Here is a 16,356-nt window from a genome sequence, read left to right as displayed (position 1 = left end):
GCCTATCAATCGGAATAATCATGTACTATTTCTTATGGACGCAGCAAAGCACTTTGAAATAAAACGCAAGTAATATCCACAAACCATACTAATACTGCTGATTAGTGCTGAGACACCATAATTCCCTATATAAATAGAAAAAAGTATTATTAATAATTAACATTAGATCCGTGTCAAAGCTAGTTGCTGTTCGGCTAATCGTTCAATCTAAAGTTAAGTTTTAATTAATCACTTATACAGTGTTGTAACCCTTTTGTAAAAAATAAAAGTTTTTTAAAAAAGGAAGTTGCCGGCTTTTGTTCCATTTTTCACCTTAAAAACCTGCATAATTGTATAAAAGTGTGTATTAATTAAGATTGCCTAGTTTGAATTCAGTGATAAATTCTGTTTATTTAAGGACATGAAAATGTCTTACAGGCATGTGAAAAATTCAATTAGACTCCTACGCTACCCCTTATATAACCTGTCATCTCGACAAACTGGGATAAAATTCATAAGAAGACGACGTCTTGAGCAATGTAAGGAACGCTTTAAATTCTTTACGACATCGTTTTCGCCATGAGGCAGTTCTGACATTCGAAACTCAAATAAAATTTTATAGAGTCGAAGAGCTAAAGTTTGTACGTAAAATTTAATTAATTCGTTAAACAGAAGCGATATTAGTTTAACATAAAGTTTCGCGTTTTTTAAGGCATTGGCTTTAGAGGTTTATATAGTATTTTTTTATGGTTAGACATTGTATAAGTTTTGAAATTTTTAAGAGGAAAACAAGAACGCACTGCTGTGGAAAAATTCAAATATACACCAACATAGAATAAGTTATTAGTTTTTCGTTTTTTCCTATTTGTTTTTTAATTTTAAACTTGAAATTGTCATTCATATTCATTTAAGTTATGCACCAAATTAGATAAAGTAATTCCCTTTTCTTCTTTGTTTTTCTTTAAAACTGAAAGTACTTTTTAATATGTTTAACATTATAAAACTTTTGTTACTTCAAATTTTGACTTTTTCTGTGTTAAGATTTCATCTAATTATAATTTAAATGAAAAATTGTTTCGCCCTTAAATGAATAAATTTGCTCGATATAAAACTGCTGTATGATATGCCCTTGATATACTAGCGAGTGTTAGTAAATACAGAGAATTAAAAACCCTCTGTTGGAAATATAAGTGAAAGAAAGAGTTTAATTAAAAATTAAAATATTCATTATGAAGAAGTGAAATACCGTAAATTGCTTAATCGATACGGGTGCAGAATGTAGTTTGCTTTCAAAAATGGCAGCCGACGTTTATACGTTTATTAAAATCGCGTTCTTAATGAAATGAACCATTAAAGATCGGTTTCTATTACGATGTATGGACGACCACATTGATCAGCTGGCTGAAAGCAAATATTTTACGACCCTCGAAATGACAGCAGGATTTCACCAAATCCTTATATCTGAAAAACAGCTTATTTTGAATATTTGTTTTTACTTTGGTCTTTTAAACTCTCCTGCAGTGCTTCAACGGGAAATTTGTAAAGTCCTGGGTAAACTAAAAGATACCAATGCGCTGGTGTACATGAATGGATAATTATTCTATCATCCAAACATGTTTGGAAAAACTCGATCAGGTTCTATTCTCCCTTACTTTGGCGGGTTTACATATTAATAAATGTTTTTCAAAAAACAGATTTTTTATATTGGTCATGTTCTGAATATGACGAGGAAAATTAAAAGCTCTTTTAAATGCACCTGGTTCAAAAACTACATTCCCGAATTCTCAACGCGCATAGAATAGAACTCCATACGGACTCCATAGTAGTTTTTTTTGAAAACATGCAATAAAAGAAGAAAGAAAATTGAACGAGCTTGAGACTCTAACCGTCTATTATGCAGTAAAACAATAGCGCGTTTACTTATATGGAATTACATTTAAGCCTATGACTGATTGTAACTCGCTAAGAATAAATTTAAAATACTAAAATTAACTCTAAGAGAGATTAATTAAAGGAAAATATTTGCAACCTTTGCCAAGAAATGGCCCAGCGACCTAATCATATTCGTCCGAGTAGTGTCTTAATATTACAGAAAATTGTGAAAATAAAAATATTCCTATAGTTAACTTTAAAAACGGTTTTAATGTTACCATTAATTATAGCCTTAATAAGTAGTTCAATTTTATTGTCATTTTAAAATTGTAGAAAATAGAAAACTTGTTCACCTGTTATTAAATAATAGTCATTAAATAATATTGTTGGAAATTTAAATAAATTTATAAAGAACGTTTGTTATTTTGTGAGATGCAGTCGTAGAAAAAGTATATGCAATTGTAAGAAAAGTAGAAATCGGTTTTGCAGACTTATGGCAAACTCACTTTTGTGAAGTTTTAATAATATTAAAGCATATACGTTTATGGTTTAACAAATATTAGTAATAACAACAATAAATTACTCTTAACATCACTAAACACAATATATAAAATTCTTATAATACTAACAAAGGAATGGACAAAGGAATATAGTCATTTAAACAATGAGTATTAAATGTTCTTTTCTTCAATTCATCTGGCTATATGCGCATCATTTAATTTGTAACAATTCTTTTGCGATTAGTATATTTCAAGTTCTCCCGGGCGTTAAAATGGCTCGTCGTATCTAGGATCTAGTTTCGATAGATGCAAGTTTCCAGATCGATAGAAAACTATATCTCCAACTTTAAAGATTTTAGTTGTTGTTCGGCTTTTATTAAAAATATATATTATTAATTTCTTTATCTATCTTTTGCTCTAAGCTGCAACGTAGAGAACGTTCGTAGGCCGTTTTACAATCATTAGTTGTCACTGAATTTATACTTTCTATGTTAAGATTTAAACATTCCTCGTATCCATAAGTTTCCCTGTTAATAAATAGAGTGGGAAAAATCGAACCGGCGTTTTTTGTATTATTAAGAGTTAATTACAATTTGGGAAGAACGCTCGCCCATTCAGACTTTTTTTGCTATTTACATCTACTCTGAGCAGATTTAGAACTTTTGGGGTTGTACTTATTGGTTGGTAAATTTAGGTAAATGTTAAGTTGGTAACATTGTTTAATTTCCTATAGGTCATAGGACCAGTAAGAATTTTTAACGGAATTAAAAATTAATATGTTATGAACGCCTTTATTAAAAGAAAAAACATGATTATAAACCTTTACTGTTAACAGGAATAGCCCCAAACAGTGGCAATGCACTGTGTGAAATTGAACTAAAATTCAACAACACCTATTCAACACCCTATTGAAGAAAGAACTTTTTTCTATAGGGTGTTATAATGCCTGTTTACGCCCAGTGTATTTTTTATTCGGAATACATTTAACGCAGTAATCACAATATTTGGTTTAATATCTGGTGTCTGGACAGTAAGTTGTCTTTGAACTCTAATAAAACAAGGTTGATTAATTTTTCGAAGGCCACTATTGTCTCAGAATCTCTACTTGTATGGTCTGGTGGGCAGTCAATCCCTGTAGCCAATAGTATTAAATTAGTAGGAATACACATTAACCCCAATTTAAATTGGGAAAAACATATTAAAAATCTTTATTCCAGATTAGCTAGCTTGTGCGGATTGATTAAAAGATTAAGGGATGTAGTGCCTGAGGTATCTCTTCGCCTATTTTATTTCGGACAGGTACAGTCGATCTTAAAATATGGTATCTGTTTCTGGGGATGAGCAAGAGGAGCTCTAGATATATTTAGAATCTTCAAAAGCGTATCATTCGTTGTTTATTGGGCCTGACCTACAGAACTTCGTGTAGACCTTACTTCTTCAGCAAACTAAAAATACTCACCCTTCCCTCCTTATAATTTTCTTCCTTGGTGTTATTCGTCAAAAATTACAATCATTTGTTTGTTGAGAATAGGGCAATGTACGCTGAGCATGTGACTATGATGTGACCTATGGGAGCTAGATCCTCCTTTGTATGACGTTGCTTTGTCGTCCTGTATACGATTTTGTTGGAAAATAAAGAATATTATTATTATTATTGTTATATTTTTATAGCGTACCGTGCCATTCTTGGTAGTCAAAAGCAATGGTTTATCTTTGGAAAATTTTTATCTAATCCAAGATGTGACTGCTCATCGTGGAAAATTTTTAACAAACCGAGTCTACTTCTCTTGGGAACAAAAGCCCTGTAAATAGACGGGTTTTAGCCCTGGTTAATTTTTCAAAATAGAACTTTATTTTGATAAAAATAGTCGTGAGTCAGCTGACTTTCGCGTAATTTTGATTTGATATTGCATGTTTCGAGATCGCACTTTTGGTTCATTTTAAGCCAGTTATCACTCGTAAGAACATTTGCCGGGGTAATACAATCGGTCTCTTCAGATAGTTGTGGGGGTTTAAAAAATTTATCGCTGTGTGGAATGTATTTGCCTTTTCTATATTCGATATCAAAGTTAAATGATTGCAAGTAGAGCCACCACCTCGTCACTCTGGGCAATATATTGTCCTTTTTAATTAATCTCTCTTAGAGTTAATTTGAGTATTTTAAATTTATTCTTAGCGAGGTACAATCAGTCATAGGCTTAAATGTAATTTTATATAAGTAAACGCGATAAACTAGATAATAACTATAGGAATATTTTTATTTTCACAATTTTCTGTAATATTTAGACACTTTTTTCTCTTATATTTTGAGAACGAACACTACATATTTCTTCAAAATTTCATAAAAAGTATTTGTAGTGGTAAAGGATCTGGGTAATTTTGTTTTTGTGTGTCTGATTTTCACCAGTATTGATGAATCAAAGTCTTTAATATCCTCAGTTGTTAATCTGCGTAGCCTCGTCCTGCCTACGAGGTCATGCTAATCTAATCGGCACGACAGCCTAAGAAGTTTCTAGTTTATTAATTATATTATCTGAGTAAAATATATACCTTGGAAATATTTATTATCAGTGAATAGTTCTTTTTAATGAGAATGTTGAACTTCTCTGTAATATAATTTTCTGATTTTCTCCTTAGAAAATTTGTTCAGTTCTTGCGATTACAGACCTTAAAAAACTCGACTAGTGAGCGGAAAACGCGGCGCGCGCGCAGGTATTTCGACATCGTTTCGTTTGTCGTTTTCAGTAGTGTGAGAGAACTAGCCTACGAGTCTGCACTTCGGTCAGAAATACATTTTATTTACTTTTCATAACCTAATTTTATGTTCTCTCGCATGTATTACTTCGACCCTTGTAATTTTAAATGTTATTAAATTAAGGTTTAAGTATTTACTTGGTGTTATTAACGTTAGAGTAGCCGAACCAGGCTTTATATACAGTCCACTATAAAACAAAATTATCAATTTCATATAATTATTCAAATGGACGTTGTGTTTTATTTTCAGCATACTTTTCAACATTGAGTATTCGGACTAGAGATTGGACGACTTCTGGACGTCAAAAGTTATTCAAAAAGGTTTATTTTAAATTAGTAATAATAATTGTAATATATACATATGTTTCACCAGTACTATACTCTTTTGTTACTGAATTTTTTTGTTTTTATTTAAATAATATTGGTACAAAATTGGTTTTGAAAAAAAATAAAAATGTTTGTTATACATGCCAAAATGTAAATTATGAATTTGTTTTATTTGCACTTCGGTGGTTGACTAGAATCGCTAGCTTAGCCAGACCTCGCCACTTCCTGCACATATGATTTACAATTTAACTCCATAAATTGTAAAATTGGACCAGGGATTCAATTGGGAAACTCTTTTGACTATAGGGAAGGTTATTTGCAAAGAAATCGACACAAAAACAAACTGGAATCAACAATATGGATTACGACTATGATCAGTTTAAACAAGGAAAAGAAACAAAAGTGTCTAAACAGTAGCAGAGCCCCAGGCAGCGAACGTTGGACGTTTTTCCTCAATTAGTTAAATTTATCTAATTAAGATTGAAATAGCATTAAATTTTCATACTTCAAAAATCACTTACTTATATCCTTATGGTCACTATTATCAATTATCCTGAATACGTAGTCCTTGGTTGCATCTTCGGTTTCACTCAGCGCCGGTAAAGGTCTACGCCTCTTAGTATTTGAATTAGTGCCAGATCGTTGAGACCAAAGTGGTGGGTCCAGACGACCCCTGGGTAAAAGACCTGTTTCTAAGCAGCTTAGAAATGCTAGCAAGTGTCCACCTAAAAAAAAAATAAGTTACTCATAGTGGCGGATCTCCCATCAGCCTGATTTCGCTGAAGCCTAAGGCCCCAAAATAAAGAGGGGCTCCAGCAATAAATATATCTGGCCAACACACTTATGCGCTTGCATGCGCTAAAAGACTATTGACTAAAATATTTTTCTTTATCGCGTTGTGTATAATTTGAGCTTAAGCGAATAATTCGTGTCAATATACAGGTTGGTAGCAGTGTCTGTCCGCCGGACGCGGGAATTAACAAAAGAAAACTGTTAATTCTCGATAATTTATTAGAGTCCTGGTGGAATCGATTAAAATTGATTGACTGCGATTTATTATTAGGGCTTTAAAGGCTTGGGCGATTTACGGAACACTAAAAAGCTTCTATTCCTCGAAATTTAGCCTGCACAGGTTTTCTTTTTACTTCTACCGAAAACTATCATTAATCAAATTTTCCGAAAAACTTAACAAAATTGATCTATTCTCATATTTCGCACAACATTTTTTCAGTTATTTAGTTCAATGTTTTGTGTGTCAGCTGTGATTAGTTTTCATTTGGGTGTGATGACCCCTGTGATACAGGAAATTTATAAAAAAACAGTTAATTATATTGTTGTAAAAGATCTGAGATATAAACGATAAAAACTTTGAATTGAACATGGGACAATGGGAACACGCATTTGCATAAATAATTATTGCAATAAACTTTTTTACACTTCATACAATTTGCTCTCTTCTTTCTGGTGCTGTAATTTTTCCTTATTGTCTCTTTCATTTGTAATTTATTGACAATTATTTATTTGATAATATTTACCATAGGAATTACTTCTGAATTGAGTAGAGGGTAATTCCTTGGTGAATTTATTACATTTTTATTGACTTTTATACATTTACCACGTTCACTGCCACCACGGTCCGAGAAAAAAGTGTTCCAACTAAAAAAAATTGGTCTTATAGACCGAGATAGAATGTTACGCACAGGCCAGCTCGGTCTATAAGACCGAGCTCGTTTAAACGCTCTCAAGCGCCGCCGGTCTTTTCTCTTATGGAAGTAGGCATGAAAATAGACCGAGCCGGCCTGTGGGAAAGGTTCGTACATACTAGTTTTGAATTTACGTTTTTTTTGTCTAATAAATATATTTTAATATTAACTTCTGTTTTCTTTTATATACAATTTATTTTATTGGCATATTTCGTAAAAAATGGCATAATAAATTCACTTAAATAGTTGTCAACAAAAATATATTTTGGATAAAGAAGGAACATGTTAAAAAGATCAAAATGGAAAAACATCGAAACTGAAAAAAACCATATTCTCTAGAAATACGAAAGCGTTAAAGAAAAATTGTACAACAGATTAAAGACTGACTAAATCCTGTGAACTACGTTAAAGCATTCTTAACAGAAAGTTGGTTCATTAGGACAAGATTGGCAATAGGTTCTCACTTTTTTTAGGTTTCTTGCGAGCTTCCATCTACTTTCTGACTTTACCTTTTCGTAACAGTTGGTACATGGTCGCTTCTTGTTGTAGAGAAGAGTTCCAATTTCATGTCGTTTTCGGATTCTTTGTGTGTCAGGTTCAACATTATTATCAGGAAAGAATTCACATAACTTGTAAGTTATCCGTTTGCGAAAGACAACAATTGGCATATTTTATTTCGTCACCTGTTTGTATATTATCCAAGCGTTTACTAAAGCAGTATTCAAAATTATTTCAAACGCTAATTTGCGCTTGTCACGCCATTTTAGAACAGATATGCCTTGTGCATTTTCTCTAATGACGTGTTCACCAATCTTCAGTTTTTTGTCAACGACTTCCTTAGGTAAACCCTGACGGTTTTTTCTGAGTGTACCTAGAAGGTATGTTTGCTTCTCTAATAGTTTAGACGCCAGCTCCACATTAGTGTACCAGTTGTTGGTGACAACAGTTCGGCCGCAGTTTAAAATTGGCTGACATAGGTTCATTACCACAATTGTAGGTGTATTTTTGGTTAGTTCCAAATTTCTCCCTGCATATATTTGCATTCTGTATGTGAAACCTCCATTGCTACATAACTTGAACAACTTGATTCCGTATCGGTGGCGCTTATTTTTTATATACTGCTTCATTACAAGTCTTCCTCTAAATGGAATTAAAGATTCATCTATACAAACAGTTTCTGAAGGGTTGTAAAAATTCTGAATATTTTTCTGTACCTTGTTCAATACTGGTTTTACTTTATGTAACCGATCGTTATTACTGTTATCTTCATTGTTTGAAAAATGAACCATACGGAGAAGAAGTTCAAAACGATTACGGCTCATGCATTCTGTGGGCATTGCAATTTTGAACATTTTTCTTTGCTCCAGTAACATGAAATACTTGGCATTTTCACAATACCCATGTAGGAAACAAGACCAAAAAATCGTTTTATTTCAAACTTATCTGTTGGCGTCCAGTCATGTAATCGTGATTGCCTGGATGTATCATTTCTTGTACCTATTGTTTGGGTCGCATACAAATTTGTTTCATCCGCTACATATGCGAAAAAATCGTCATCGATCAGTGAGAAATAAAAGTCTTCTAGATTTGATTGATGCATCAAGGCAGCAAATTCAGGAATTACACCTTTATTCGTAGCAAACCGGATAAGATTGGGCTGGTTCCCCATTGGCAATGTCCATATATCATCACCGATCATATCTGGAATGGATACGTCATGTTGTGTTAGGGATTCGGCATCTGATTGGTATTCCCCTCCATCAATTTCTAATTCAGCGGAAGATGTTGATTCTAACGCTCCAGTCGTGTGTGTCGTGGGTTGGGTTGGGTGGAAAACTTGATGCCTGAGCCCCAGTCTCTAGTTCAGCGTGGACGGATGACGGCAAACTTCCGATTGGACGCAGGTTTGCTTTCGAAGAATCGACGTGAATTTCTTCTTCAGATTCAGAATCGGAAGTACAAGCATTACTGTCAAAATCAGGATCATTTATCGAATCATCTGCAAGAAAAAGCTGTTCTAGTAACTCTAAAATATGAAAAAAAAAACAATTTTACCTGAATCAAAATCCGATTCTTCAGCAGACAAGTCAATATTTGTAGCTATAGCCTCTAACTCAGCATTAGTTAGTGATCTCTTTCTTTTATAAGACATTATTCTTCCGAATAAAACAAAACACAATATGAACTCGTAAATATTACACAACAACATGCACAGTGAATGGAGCGGGCAAACAAACTAATTCAGGAACAATAAAAAATACAAACAAGTCAGCGCAAATCAAGACGGACCGTGGTATCGGACCAAGCGTCCCAAAGGTAAGCGTTCACAGGTCGGCATCGTATGCATCGGACGAATCGCGTCAAACGGATTTAACTATTCTTTACACTCTTTGGCATACAAGTGCGTTTACTAATCCGCAGCGAACGGATCGTACGCATTGTAATGTCGGTATTACTGGCGCGAATTCTCAAAGCGGCAACTATTCCGATGCGTGCCGTTGACGTCATACGGATTGCCGATCAGTGGACGCACTTCATTCGGCCCGCTCGGCCGCCATTTCGCATTCGACCTGTTGCTAGCCACTACAGGCGACGGCACTATTTTGTTGATATCTGCAGCGAATATGGACATCCCACAGCTGATTACCGTTGTACAAGACTATGAAGAATTATATAATTTAAAACATCCTTATTACTCCAACCAACAAAAACGGGACAACATTTGGGAAGAAATTGAAACTAAATTGAATACAACTGGTAAGTCATTTTTACAACTAAATTTTATTGTTATTGTTGGACTTGACTATACAATATTTTTGACGTAAATTTTATTGTCAAGATGGGTTCAGTAAATTCCAGATAGCTGTTTTTTTGTTTCATTGCTTCCATCTATGTAAAACTGTGCTATTGTTTACTTTAAATAGTATGAGTAATGAAACTTATGAGATGGGCTACTGCTGAACTTGCCTTCCAGCTCGAACTCTCCTTAACTGCCATTCTACTGACCCTGTTTCCGATTTAAAATAGTTCTTGAAGCCATCTCTAACTGCGAAAGCATCCATACGTGAGTTATCACCAATGTTTGTTAAGTTTCGCAAACCCCTCATGTTGAAAATAGAAACACGCAAATCATTTTCTGTCCAATGACACGTGTCATTCCTTAGAAAGTTATGAAGACAGCATGTAGCCAGTACAACAGTCAGGACGTTTTCGGGCAATATAGACAACTTGTGTTCGAAAATTCTAAATTTCCTTGCCAGTATCCCAAATGAGTTTTCTACCGTATTTCTAGCACGACTCAACCTATAGTTGAATACTTTTTTTCCTTCATCTCTTAACGCGTCACTGCGTGAGTAAGGTCGCATTAAATACGTGCATAATGGGAACGCTTCATCACCAATTATGATATGGGGCAAAGAATCATTGCTTCCTGGTAGTCGTGTTGGTGGAGGTATATTTAGTATTCCATGCTGCAAGGCTTTACCTAAATCAGAAGTTTGCAAAATGCTCGCGTCAGAGTTTTTACCATAGCCACCGACATCGACAACTACAAATTTATAATTGGCATCCACTAAGGCCAATAGCACTATACTGAAATGTTTCTTATAGCAGAAATAATTCGAACCACTAAGAGGCGGTGCTTGAATAAGCACGTGTTTTCCGTCGACTGCAGCAATCGCGTTGGCAAGGTTCCATTTTTCAAAGAACCTCTTTTCAGATTCGATCCACAACCTTTCTGTAGGTTTTGGCATCACAATTGGCTGTAGAAATTGGCTTATGGCTTGGCAGGTTGAGTACACGATTTCTTGTATTGTACGTTTACCCAGCCTAAAGGAAAAAGACATTGGCCAAAAAGAATTTCCAGTGGCCAAAAACCTGAAACAAAGTAAAACAAATTTAATAATTCAGTAAAGTTATCGGGTCGGATTCCAACCTACTGTTTTATACATTTTAAAATTATAGGCTGAACGGTGATAACTTTACTTCATCTTTGGAAAACATTACAGACCCAAATTTTAAAAGAAGTTCATTTATGGTTACAGGAGGTGCGTGCAGGGAGCGATGGACTAGAATTAGGGACAACCATCGGAAAGCTCTGAATCTGCTTAGGACCAAAAGTGGCCAAGCAGCATCTAAATTGAAGCCTCCCAAATACGCCCAAGAACTGACTTTTCTGACTCCATATTTAACTGATGAGGAAGAACGGCGTTCCAACTTATCGTCTGTGAGTGTTACAGACAACAGTGAACAGGGCGAATCGGAGAGTGAAGCAAGTTTCACTACTATAAATCAAAATAACATCGCAACAACCGAATCAAGCGATACACAAAGTTCACTGCCCACTTCGTCCGTGACATCATCACGAAATGTTATTAAAAGATCTAGGTACGCAGCTTCTCAAAATCCAAGTGCAGGCAGGATCCTTCAAAAATACCTTGCAAAAAAGGAGTCAGCAGCCAACCGAAACGAAAATAACCCTATGATCGATTTTTTCATAAATATGGCGAAAACTGTCGAGACTTTTCCTAAGCGAGATCAAATATATATTAAAGCGCAGCTATTTCAAATGGTTAATAGCACAGAGATGACTTCACGCCCTTCTATATCAAACGTAATACCCTCGACATCTGGTGATAAGGTAAGGATTATTTCAAATGTTGCTTTCAAATGCTTTCTCCAACAACTACATCAAATCCAATACTTCCTCAACCAACTGCTTGGAAAGAAAATTTTGCTCAGCCACCTACACCCAATGCGCTGCAATCTCTGCTACCTGCTTCGTATGCAAGATCATCTGCGCCACCGTCACCTGCTATAGACGAAACTGTCGTCTCCTCACCAGGACTCGAACTTCGAAAATACCGGATATTCTCCTACAGACGATCCGAACGCATAATATCTAAGTACATATTTATCTTGGCATAATAAAAAGAGCACCTAGTAAAGTGGGATAATTGGTACTGAATTACTTCGTATAAGATATTAATAAAATAGCCTTCGTTGGAATTAAATAAATATGTTTAAATAAATATATACCTTAAATGAAAAGTGCAATTTTTACAGGTATAAATGAATCCATTGGTGTTCCTAAGATTAAAAAATAAATGAAAACGCTACCCCGATAGGTGGAAGAATCCTCGTACCTCGCTAGCCCAACTGATAAAAGCGTTGGCCCGGATACTTCGAGAATCCCACTGGGGGTAGACTTTTTTTTGAAGTTCATTTATGTCTGTAAAATTGCACTTTTCATTTAACGCGTAAATTTATCTACGACTAAAATTGATTTTAAATATATACCTTATACGAACGGCAAGTCTTTCTTCGGGTCCAATCGCTTCCCTATATGTGGTATTCTGTCTTTGTAAATGTGGTCTCAGGATGTCAAGAAGAGCAGTAAACTTGGCATGCGACATACGAAAATACTGGAAGAATTTTACGTCGTCGTTTACCAAATCAGGAAATAGCGTATGATATTCACCATATAAGAATCTCTTCTTGAATATATCATCTTTCTTCGTCCGCTAACAAACATGCAACCACAATAAGTTCTTCTTCATCACTTTCCATTGCCATTTACCTCGCACATATAATTTTGTTGTGCTCGATAAGACAATCCGAACGCTGATGTTGAAAAATCCGATTACAGTGGCCGTCGTTTCGGCAATACGAATTCTGCGGATACAGTGGACGCAGTGCTATGTACCTACTCCGTTTATGCGATTCGTCCGATGCGTACGATGCCGACCTGTGAACGCTTACCTCAAATCGAAGTCGAGATTCGTTTGCGCCGACTCGGTCTATAGGACCGTGAGGGAAAACAACAACTTTTGAAGGGTCTATGGGATATTTTTCAACATTTTCGCTAGAATTTCTTTAGTTATGCAGTACTATATTTATTGGCCTGTAGGACAAAATTTCAAAAAATCCATATGGCCTGCTGGGCAAAACAAGCACATATAGCTCCGGCAGTCAACGTGTTACCATAACTTTTGTTATAAATTATCCTATATAGACTTTGTTCTTCATCCAACAAAGTTCCTAATTAAATTGTAAATTTTACATTGTGAAATTTGGACGAATTTTTAATTTTATTTAATGTTTAACAGTTTTTTATTTTATGCTTATTTAATTTTTTATTGTATAACTTGTGAATTGTTTGCTATAATCTTCTTATAATATAGTAATACGCAGATAGAAAAAGTGATAAACGGAGGACTTTGTTTAATATGGAGATAAAAAAAAAGTCATAATTTGACACTATTTCAATCTGCCTATTATATTTTCCGAAAGAAGCACACATTTCCCACTAATTTTAAGTGCACGGACAATTTAAATTTGGCGCCATAACGAAATTTTTTCCCGTCACTATGACGTCACAAATTTATTTTGGTTTCCTGTTAGTATTAGTCCTCGAAATTCAGAGGGCGCAACATTCATCGACGTTTCAGTGTTCTATTGGCACTTACGAAAGTTTCCTATCTAAGTAGTATTAATCTATAACCGATTCCAAGCGATCTATCGGTTTTAACCGCGGTTAAGCCCTTGGTTCAGCTTGAACAGTCCCTTTATAACATAACCAATCGTGTCCGCTTGGACGTGTTTGGTTGATGTAACTTCGTAATTTGTCAGCTGTCACTATCATAATTTTGTTTGTTTTTAAATAATATCCCAGACGTAAATAATATTATGTGTAATTAGTTCTTAAACATAAATATCAAAAAAGAAAACTCATTAGCCATAATAAATTTTGTGTTATTTTTAAAAAGGAAATAATTTGTTGTTTGTTTTTATTTTTTCCCGCACTTATTTCAATATCTTTGACATTTGACGTTTAGAAAACAGCTCCGGACGTGGGTAATTACTGTTCCAAATTGATGACGTATAAAGGGCTAATTGGTGACGTAACGTATCTCAAGCGGTTATAACTATAACCGCTTGGACGTGTTTGGTTAATACCATTTAGGAACGGTAATTACCGGTAGACCGCTTGGAATCGGTTTATGTTTATGATTTTAATACCTTTTTTTTACTGGTCAGTTTACACTTGATAACGGTTGGAGATAGGACTTACCAACCGAAACGTCGTGTTACATTAAATAAATAAGACAATGCAAGTTCGACAAGATGTTTTCACTGTACCATTGTCTACCACCTTCAAAAAACACAATAAACTGAATGTATACAATATTGCTATTTTAATTTTAACTTACAAATATGTGATACAAATTGTGAATATCAGCGCATGCGAAATTTTATTTAAGAAAAGGTAATTAAATAAATAATATTTTTAAACAATTATTTTATTTTCTGATTTATTTTAGAAAAACGTCCAGCTTTGCGGCGTTAAAGGGCACCGCAACATCCTGTTTTCAACACTAAATATTTTGATTTCAGTTTTCAAATTAGACAAATTTAAATGTTTAAAAAAGTTTTAATTTTAATTTTTTTTTGTAGGAGTTGTTGACGTTGAAGCATAGAAATATAACAAAGCATAACTGAAAATGTCCGGGCGGACACCAAAAAAGGAAATTAAAATAACAAAAGGTTACAGAATTATCAAAATTTCCAAAATTAACCCATTTTTTCCAATCAAAATCTGTCGAAGTCGGGGAGTTATCCAAAGAAATATTTGTTTCGGAACAAGTAAATGTATCACTAGTGTAGAAATATTTGATGAGCATGAAATTCTAGCACAGAATAAGAATGAGGATTGTGTAAGAAGATACATGTAATAAGAATGTAGTAAGAAGATAAAAGTTCCCGGAAATTATGGAAAATTATAGTGATCTAGGAATTTGGTAAAAAATAATTACTTCTGAATTAGTCGATTTTTGTCATAGCCGATCCTTTATATTTTATAATAATATTAATAAAAATTAAGTGAATCAAAACAGATTTTTTTGTAACCGGTTTTTTAATAAATACATGAAAAACGGCCAAACAGTAGATCCTGGCTTTTCTATTCTTTATGCAAAGGAGCAGCATTTTGTTTACCATCGAAATTATTTCCACCACTTTCAGAAAACATTGTAGCTTTGGTATCTGATGGATGCAAGGACTGAAAGACAAATTCTTGTATACCATGAAGCATCTGATGGCCATACGAAGGCCTCACAAGAAAATCAAATAAGGGTACAATAGACAAAGAGTTAAAAGAACAGGCAACTAAAACTGACCAATATTACTGCAATATTTTACTTCGGGTAGTAGCATCAATAAAATTTTGAGGTGAGGGAGGTTTGCTACTACGAAGTGATGACGAAAAGTGCGGCTCTCTATAGAATGGCAATTTTATAGGTCTTATGGAACTTATTTCAGAGTTTGATCCTTTCTTAAAAGAACATCTTACAAAATGCCAAACTGGAGCAATAAAATCTACAAGTTACTTATCCAAAACCGTACATGAAGAAATAGGGCAGCTTATAGAAAAATAAAATTTATTTTAAAACATATTATTGAGCAGATTAACGAAGATTATATAAAATAATATACCCTCATTGTGGACTCTACGTTAGATATTGTTCATACGGATCAGCTAGCCATAATATTAAGATACTGTTATAGGGGAAAAATATTTCAACAATTTACGATCTTTCTACAGATTAGAAATCACACCAGTGAGACACTATTTACAAAAGTATTACAATTTTTAAATGATGCTGGTCTTTTGAAAATGAATATGGGCAATCATACGATAACGCGTCTAATATAAGTGGAAAATACACAGGCTTAGAAGTGAGAATAAAAGAGATTAATGCACTAACAGATTTTGCCCCATGTGCTACACATTCCTTAAATTTGGTTGGAGTGGAAGCAGTCTCTGTTGAAATAGAAATTACAGCATTTCTTTGGACAATTTAAAAAATACTTGAAATACTTAAATATACAGGGTGTTCGGCACATAAACCGACAAAATTTTTTGGCATATTCTTGGGGTCATTTGAAAGTTTTTTTACCCTAATACCTTGGGTCCTAAAAGTTACTGTTACGAAGATATGAATTTTTTAATGTTTTTTCTCAAATTACATATAACTTTTTTATTAGTGACAATAAAATTACGATTTTTGAAAAATTATATTCCCTAATCTATGGTATTTAAATAGTTAACAGCTTTTGTTTCGACTGATTGTCCTAAAGGGACATACGAGGTTTTTTATTTACCAAAGTCAGTAATTGTTTGGCAAAATCAACGTCAAAATTTAATTAAAAAAAACAGTATC

The 16,356-nt window shown here is 34.1% G+C and overlaps 1 protein-coding gene across 1 annotated transcript in view; it reads right to left on the bottom strand.

The window, feature by feature from the left end:
- LOC126738494 (small G protein signaling modulator 1-like) overlaps positions 1-16,356 on the bottom strand; it is a 159,287-nt gene that overhangs the window by 39,613 nt on the left and 103,318 nt on the right. Inside the window, exon 8 of the mRNA XM_050443861.1 lies at positions 5,954-6,157. Coding sequence (XP_050299818.1) covers positions 5,954-6,157 — 204 coding nt within the window. The remainder of the gene's footprint in view (positions 1-5,953; positions 6,158-16,356) is intronic.

Source organism: Anthonomus grandis, chromosome 7, assembly GCF_022605725.1.
Source record: "Anthonomus grandis grandis chromosome 7, icAntGran1.3, whole genome shotgun sequence".
Taxonomy (NCBI): Eukaryota; Metazoa; Arthropoda; class Insecta; order Coleoptera; family Curculionidae; genus Anthonomus; species Anthonomus grandis.
The sequence above is the reverse complement of the archived record's forward strand: the minus strand, read 5'-3'. Positions and strand labels throughout refer to the sequence as shown.